This window comes from Lissotriton vulgaris, chromosome 1_2 (genome assembly GCF_964263255.1).
Source record: "Lissotriton vulgaris chromosome 1_2, aLisVul1.2, whole genome shotgun sequence".
Taxonomy (NCBI): domain Eukaryota; kingdom Metazoa; phylum Chordata; class Amphibia; order Caudata; family Salamandridae; genus Lissotriton; species Lissotriton vulgaris.
Window position 1 is genome coordinate 360,911,900 of NC_141686.1, and position 8,491 is coordinate 360,920,390.

Here is an 8,491-nt window from a genome sequence, read left to right on the forward strand (position 1 = left end):
TGGTTTTGCACAACATCTGACACAATATTGCAAACTTCCAACCAAGGTCTCGAAGGAAGAATGGATTATAAACATAAATTGGAGAATTTTGGAAGTTGGTGAGAAAAATCTGTCACTATTCCCCTCTGTTTGACTGAGGTCAGAAACTCAGGAACCCTCACAACAATGACCGACATAGCTGGGGCAGTTGGTGTACGCACATCAGACCATCCGCCTTACTTATGGTAGGTATTCTGACCTACTTGCTTCTCTTCAGGAACATTATGTAAAGACTGGCTGTCTGAAACAGAAAAAAACTAGGTAAAAATTACCCAGACTCCCTTGTAGAATGCTCTCAGTGTATCAAGTACATTATTTATTGATTTTACAAAAAGCAAAAGCAAACTCTCACTTTAGGAGTAAAACAAAAAAGTCTGTTGGGCACCCGTGTGAAACATGGCAGCCACTCAGCAAATGTTAGGTGCTTTTAGAGGCGCTCCTGTTGCTCCTCTGAAGACACAGGGATAGCCAGGTTGGTGGAGATCGCTAAATATGGTGCACGGTAGTCCAACAGGGTAGTGGAAGCGGTTACGCCTTCTCCTCTGACAGACCGTGGACCCCTGTCAAACTATAAAGGAAAGGAACAGTCTTCAAATGTAACCCAAAATAGAAAAATCACTAAAGAAAGACGGGCTGGATTCAGGGTATGGTGGACAGGGCGCTCTATCAAAAATGCAACAAAACATCATACCAGCCACACCAATGGTCCACCCACTAGCCCTGTTTATAGTTGGAGAGATTGTCAGCCTTTCATAGGAATTCCCATAGGTCTGTCGATGGAAAACATCTTTGAAGGAGAAAGGTCTCTCAAAGAAAACCCATGAGACATTATTAGATATAACAGAGCTATATAAGAACCTTAAAAAACAAAAAAGTACATTTTGTATTTGACAAACTCATGTTTAAATCCTTGTGTGGCACACTGCTTTCAAGTGCTCAACCTTCTGTGGTATTTTCATGGATTATTAACAAGAGTAGTGCCAGGATACAGACATGTTTTTAGCTTTCCTAAACAAATCGGGTATGGATTAGGTAGAACTGAATTATGTTCCCAAAACAGGTGTGAAGCCCGGATCTCAGTATTACAGTTATCACTTCTCTCTTCATTAACACAGATGCAGAGGTGGCACCATCTCAAGCTAAGAACTGCCTCTCACTCTGAGAGAAGGCACACTGGCGAGAATAGTCCCCTATGATTCCACCTGCGCCAGACTCCCTGCTGAAAGCAGTCATGCTATTGAGATTTGACCCCTCTATTGCCAAATAAACTAGGCTCCTTGCTGACATCACAAATTATCTTTAAAATGTAGGGAATAAATCACATTTAAGATCTCCTATACAATCAGCAGTCAAATACCATGAATTCAAATACATTTGATGTTTTATTACATATCTAAAAACATACATTTCATATTAATATATAAAATCTAGTCATCTTTTTGTACATTTCATAGCCTCATGATTGTTTTGATAATGTTAAAGTAAATTGAGTTTGATCCTGGTACACATCTCTGTAGTGTGGATTTTAAAGGCTCTTGATGTCCATACATGGGTGGTGTTTGGATGTTTGGTTATGTATCATTAATACAGATTTATAAAGTATTGGGTTTCAAATGTATTATGCCACTAATGTCTATACAAACCACTTGTTCCTAAATATAATTTGTTCAGTTTACAACTTGTTGCTGATAACGTGTAAGGAAAGTGAGTTTGACCCTGAAGCAAACCCCTGTAGTGTGTTATATATAAGGATGAGTGTGCTCTCATTCCTGTTCTGTGGTGGTATGGTGATGACATTGGGACACGTGGAGTGGTGTGGCTCACTGGTTAGAGGAGGCAGACCCAGAAGCAGAGAATGGCCCGGTACCAGGGTTCAATTCCCGACGCGGCAGGGTCGTGGACCAGGGTCAGCGGACTCGATAATTCTCGCCTCGGTGCCTACTCTAACCAGGGATCACACTTGGCAACTCTGAGCATTAGCTTGCCTCATCTCTACAATGGCCCCCCACATTCGCCAGGGATGCCTGATTTCACCTTGGAGATACCCAGTAGGGACCATCTCACAGGGATAGCCAGGACGAATTCCCCAGCGGTCTACAGCGCCAGGACGCCTCAGGGCAGCAGTGCGCTTTACAAGACACATACATTTACATTTACATTTACATGGTCGGCAGCAGGAAGAACTTCCCGGACTCATAACTTTGTTAAAATGAACTTGGTTGAAAGCATTCGTTTCTACTATCTTTGGCTACTGAAGATGTATCCTTTCTTCTGATGTACATATTATATCGAAGAACTCCTTCCTCTAGGCAAGGCTGGGCTATGAGACCACTGTTTATTTGGCAGCTCCAGCAACACAAAAGCACCTTACAGATGATTCAGAATGCTACAATCTAGTGTGTGTTCACTGATGTCTCTGCAGAATTGATAACATACTAAAGCTCTTCATACATTCACGGCACTGTAATGGTGTTTCCCCTGTGTGTATACGCTGATGACTTCTCAGATTTGAGGAATCACTAAAACTACTTCCACATTCATTGTAATGGTATGGTTTTTCCTCAGTGTATGTTCGAATATGTTTTTGTTTGTCTGATGACCCACTAAAGTGCCTCACACATTCACTGTAATGCTATGGTTTTTCTCCTTTGTGTGTTTGCTGATGTTTTCGAATATTTAATAACACCCTGAATCTCTTCACACTTTTATTGCAATGGTATGGCTTTTCCCCAGTATGTGTTCGCTGATGAATCCTGAGAGCTGAGGAATGACTAAAAATACTTCCACATTCACTGCAATGGTATGGTTTTTCCCCAGTGTGTGTTCGCTGATGTATTTTGAGGTCTGATAACCAACTGAAGCTCTTCACACATTCACTGCAATGGTATGGTTTTTCTCCTGTGTGTGTTCGCTGATGAATCCTGAGAGCTGAGGAATCACTAAAAATACTTCCACATTCATTGCAATGGTATGGTTTTTCCCCAGTGTGTGTTCGCTGATGTATTTTGAGGTGTGATAACCGACTGAAGTTCTTCACACATTCACTGCAATGGTATGGTTTTTCCCCAGTGTGTGTTCGCTGATGTATTTTGAGGTCTGATAACCGACTGAAGCTCTTCACACATTCACTGCAATGGTATGGTTTTTCTCCTGTGTGTGTTCGCTGATGAATCCTGAGAGCTGAGAAAACACTAAAAATACTTCCACATTCATTGCAATGGTAGGGTTTTTCTCCTGTGTGTGTTCGCTGATGAATCCTGAGAGCTGAGGAAATACTAAAAACACTTCCACATTCACTGCAATGGTATGGTTTTTCCCTAGTGTGTGTTCGCTGATGTATTTTGAGGTCTGATAACCGACTGAAGCTCTTCACACATTCACTGCAATGGTATGGTTTTTCACCTGTGTGTGTTCGCTGATGATTCCTGAGAGTTGAAGAATCACTAAAAATACTTCCACATTCATTGCAATGGTATGGTTTTTCCCCAGTGTGTGTTCGCAGATGTATTTGGAGCAGTGATAACCGACTGAAGCTCTTCACACATTCAGTGCAATTGTACGGTTTTTCCCCTGTGTGTGTTCGCTGATGTATTTTGAGGTTTGATAACTGACTGAAACTCTTCACACATTCAGTGCAATGGTACGGTTTTTCCCCTGTGTGTGCTCGCTGATGTCTTTGGAGTTGGGATAATTGACTGCAGCTCTTCACACATTCAGTGCAATGGTATGGTTTTTCTCCTGTGTGTGTTCGCTGATGTCTTTGAAGATTTGATAACCGACTAAAGCTCTTCACACATTCAGTGCAATGGTACAGTTTTTCCCCTGTGTGTGTTCGCTGATGTCTTTGGAGTTGGGATAATCGACTGAAGCTCTTCACACATTCACTGCAATGGTATTGTTTTTTTCCTGTGTGTGTTCGCTGATGTCTTTGAAGATTTGATAACCGACTAAAGCTCTTCACACATTCATTGCAATGGTATGGTTTTTCCCCTGTGTGTGTTCGCTGATGAACATGGAGTTGTGATAACTGACTGAAGCTCTTCACACATTCAGTGCATTGGTATGGTTTTTCCCCCATGTGTGTTCGCTGATGGTCTAGGAGTGCTAACTCACTAAAGTTCTTCACACATTCACTGCAAATGCATGTTGCTTCTCCTGTTTGTGTTTGTTGATGGCTCTTTCGAGGTGATGACAAACTAAAGCTCTTGCTGCTTGTGTATGATTTTTGTTTCTTGGTTAGTGTCTCTGGGTCAGGTTTATAATTATCTGCATCCCATGACTGGGTTTTCTGAGGAGCTAACATGGTTGATAAAGCCCTTGTGTTTTTATCACATTCCCTGTATGTGTGTGGTATTTTGGATGGTTGATTTCAGATTTCACAATGAAATACAAGACTCAAAAACTACACATATTATATTTGTGGCAAGTAAAGCTTCTTTGTAGGTGTTATGTCTTTAGATTGAGAAATGGTTTTGCATGTTTATGAGTGAAGATTAGTCTTCGTTCTGGTCGAAGCAAATTGGGACAGTCTGTTGTAGATCAGAGACTCTCTCTTTCCTTTGCCCTTAGTTGTCTGGCTCCACTCCCTTGGGCTTTTCTCTTGCTTCTGTGGTTTGGCCAGGAAGAGTTTACAATACACCTAGCGTGCTGAATGGTGGTCTGCCATCATTACAGGAAGCAGAGAAATGCTGTATCCACCTCATACCGAACACATGATCAAAGCTGATGGTGGAGGCCTGTTTATACAGGAAGTGGTTTGTCAGTGTTGTTGCCTTAATTTTCTAGAGGTTATTTCTTAGTCCTGTTGCGTGGAGGTGCACAGCTCAGACTCTTACATCCACTGAATTGCTCTTGACTGCCTCTTCGAGGATCTATCAGTTTATGTTCAGGTTCCTCAGTCTGCAGATCTTTTCCTGAATATTGGAGCTAATTTTTTTTACCACTTTTTTCAGATTTGCACGATTACTGTCATTATTCAGGATCATTTGAGCATCCAAGGCTGATTTCCTATTGGATGTAAAGAGATTTAAAATCACTAAATGGAAATGTAAGAGTATGCAAATACACAATATTTAACTAGTTATAAAAGACCATTTATGAAAGTTACCAAGAGATATTTCCCCTACACAGATATTTAACTAAATGTTCTATTGAACATGTACATCTTACTTAATTCAGAAAAGGAGGTAATTTTTCAGTGTTCTCACAGTAACTTAGTACAGAAAGAGCACACATGGAATGCCCACTTGCTAGAAGTACAGCTTTACAAAGACGCACATAGCTAAGATTTCATTTAAACAAGAAGAGATTGTGTAAAAAGAGCTGGATCAGGATGTGCTGCTGTCACTTCAGTTTCAGGAAGTTTATAACAACAGTAACCCTTTCAAGACTACATGACAAAGAAAACTCTTCATGAAGTTTATAATAAATGTAACTCTTCAGGAACTATATAATAAAGCTAACGCTTCAGGAAGTATATAATAAAGCTAACGCTCCAGGAAGTATATAATAAAGCTAACGCTCCAGGAAGTATATAATAAAGGTAACGCTACAGGAAGTATATAATAAAGGTAACGCTCCAGGAAGTATATAATAAAGCTAACGCTCCAGGAAGTATATAATAAAGCTAACGCTCCAGGAAGTATATAATAAAGCTAATGCTCCAGGAAGTATATAATAAACGTAACGCTTCAGGAAGTATATAACAAATGTAGCTCCATTACCACTCTTCTTCACAGTACTTCGAAGTTTACACTGGAGGAGCTGAAGTTCTAACTCCTGTCTTTACTTTTCTGTTTGTTAAGTTTTTTTTTGCCACATTCCTAGGGATGGTCCAAGCATTTGTTGGAAGATTGCACCATTTATTATAGAGATTCCATCACTACTAGTATTATACCTGCAACATCTCTGCTACCAATACGTGTCTGCTTTTTATCTTTTTCTGCCTTTACCGGGGTATCTAACTAAATGTCTTCCGTTTGGTGCCAGCATGCTTCTCGGTCAGTGAATGGAGCATTGACAGAGTAAGACAAGATGTCCATTGCTTGAAGGTGAGTGCAGCACTTACACCTCTGGGTATTTCTTACATTCAGCTCCCTTATGGCTGCGTACTCGCTCAGCAGGGTTCATTGACAGCTAAATCAGGGGAGAGACACAATGAACACAGCAGACATCAGGTAATGAAGTAATACACAAACGCCATGATAGCGTAGAAGGATCAAAAGCATCTTTAGAGAAGCTAGCCGGGGACATAAATACGGAGGAAGTGCACAGGTAGCTACTTATGAGGTACAAACAGGGGAGGCGAACATGTAGGTACATGCTCCATTTTGGGTCTGTTTCAGGCTTTTACTGGGCTGGGAATTGGGTGCACTGTATCTTAATCCTGCGGCTGATAAAGGCACTTGCTGCAAGGGTGTTACCACTTTGACCCTTTACAAGCGGGGAGCCGAGCCTTAGAAAACACAACACCTGAAGGCTGCCTGCCCTGAGAGGAAGGTGAGGGTCCAGGTGTCACAAAATATCAGCAAGGGACTTAAAAGGATCCTAATAAACACAGCCCCAGAGAGGCAAAATCGTCAGCCTAGATGAAGAAGAGCTGGGTCCTCCTCTGTTTCCGGAACAGTAAGTTTTATTGAATCGTTCTAAGGTTAGGAGGCATAGAATTCCACCGGGTCAGAGCTAAGACATGGAAGGAGAAACCTTTCGTTCTGGCTCTCCTGTGACGAGGGATGTGGGCCAGGTTTAGATTGGATGGAGCATAGCGTTCTGGAGGGCATGTAAAGTCTCATCCAGGTAGCTAGGCTGGTTGCCCCTTAGAGCTCTGTTTTTTTAGTTAAGTTTTAAACAGTTGTCATGCATATATTTGGCCAACGCGGATACACAGTTTTTAGATGTGACACAAAAGCCATTTGTCTCTGCCGACAGGGAAATAATTAGCTGAGTGTCATCAGCATACAGCACTAAAGAGATATTCCATAATACTTCACTTCCTCTGCCAGAGGTCTGATGTAAATATTAACAAGCATTTGCAATGCAAATAGGTCTCCCATTTGTGAGTTAGAGCTATTGAAGTTGTGAATGGGATTTTTTTTTTTACCTAAACGGTTTATTTTTAGAGTGAATGTATGTAGTGTGCAAAATCCCTTAGAAAGGGCCTGCACTTCGTAATAAATATATTGAAAAAGACGCAAAGATGGATTGTGTCAACAATTGCTTGGCAAGTACCTCATGGGTGAAGTGTCGCCACACATGTACACCGTGGTGCTTTACTAATGAGAAACTCATTAATAAAAGTAGTGCTTACAGACTAACCAACGCGATCGGAGCATGAGAATCCAAATCCTGGCTTCACTTTCATTTTCTAGACTATTTGATTCACTCTCCCGTGTCTTGGATATCCCCCAAACACTTGCAGGCAATGAAGTTGGCAAAGGGCATGGGGGGCAGGGCGGCATCAGGGGTACATGAAAATGTATTCATTGCCTAGTTGTCAAAGTTAGCCCGGTGCTATCAGTTAAAAGTGTGCAGATATCATTAGGATTACTTTACTCGCATCTATGAGAAAATTGACATTAATTATACAAAATGCCAGAATCCGTGTCTGTTTTCACAGTGCTGGTTGATTAGCTTCATTGCATTAGTTTTTGTATTTAATCTTTTACATAGCATCCAAAGTAGGTTACCTAACCCCAAAGCCCCGAGTTATTAAATGACCCAAAGTAGGAAGTGTTTTACAGTTGAGAAAATGTGTCCAAATGTAATTTTGGTAGTGCCATGGAATGATCAGCCAATGAGGTACTCGATGAGCAGGTATTTAACAACACGTTCAAAATGTTCAAAATGTACGGTATTGTGGCTTTTGTTTGTTTTTACACAACCACCTCTCTGAATGTGTTTATTCACACAGAACTCCATCTACCAGACAGTGCTCACTGAGGGGCGACTAAAGCACAGAACAAAACGTATTCAGTTATCCTCAGTGTGAAGGCACCCAGAAGGTTTAGGTGCTCGTCCTGAGAGGCTAGGGATCCCTGCACTTATACAGACTCTGCCATGCTCCTCTGCACCAGCAGGGCACAGCTCAGAATCTGCTGCTTGTGCTAAGCTAAGACTAGGTAGGGGGATGAGGTTGGAGCAAGCAGGAGTTTCCAGCAGATTTCCAGGTTATTGAAAGTGATGATTCTGATGTGAGGCAAAGGAGTCTGACGTTGTCTGTTTGCCTGCACCAGTCTATTTCTCTACCATCTACGGGGCTCACTGTCATGTATTCATTCTTCTCTCTTTGTTAAGAGGTGCGTGAGCCAATATATTAATTAGCAGGTAGAGCCAGCCCGAGACAAGCCAAAGCGTATACGAGCCAGTGGGCGAACCGTGAAAATGATCGGCATGTTAATCATACAGTAAACATGATGCAAATGTGTAAATGTGCGATAACGTGTCTTCAGAATTC

The 8,491-nt window shown here is 41.5% G+C and overlaps 1 protein-coding gene across 1 annotated transcript; it reads right to left on the minus strand.

Annotated features, from left to right (window-relative positions):
- Positions 1 to 2,272: 2,272 nt before the first annotated feature.
- Positions 2,273 to 4,455, minus strand: LOC147736856 (uncharacterized). The gene has a single exon (XM_086953533.1). It carries the CDS (start codon positions 4,340 to 4,342, stop codon positions 2,672 to 2,674), a length of 1,671 nt encoding a protein of 556 aa, XP_086809659.1. The 5' UTR covers positions 4,343 to 4,455; the 3' UTR covers positions 2,273 to 2,671.
- Between the last annotated feature and the right edge of the window lie 4,036 nt (positions 4,456 to 8,491).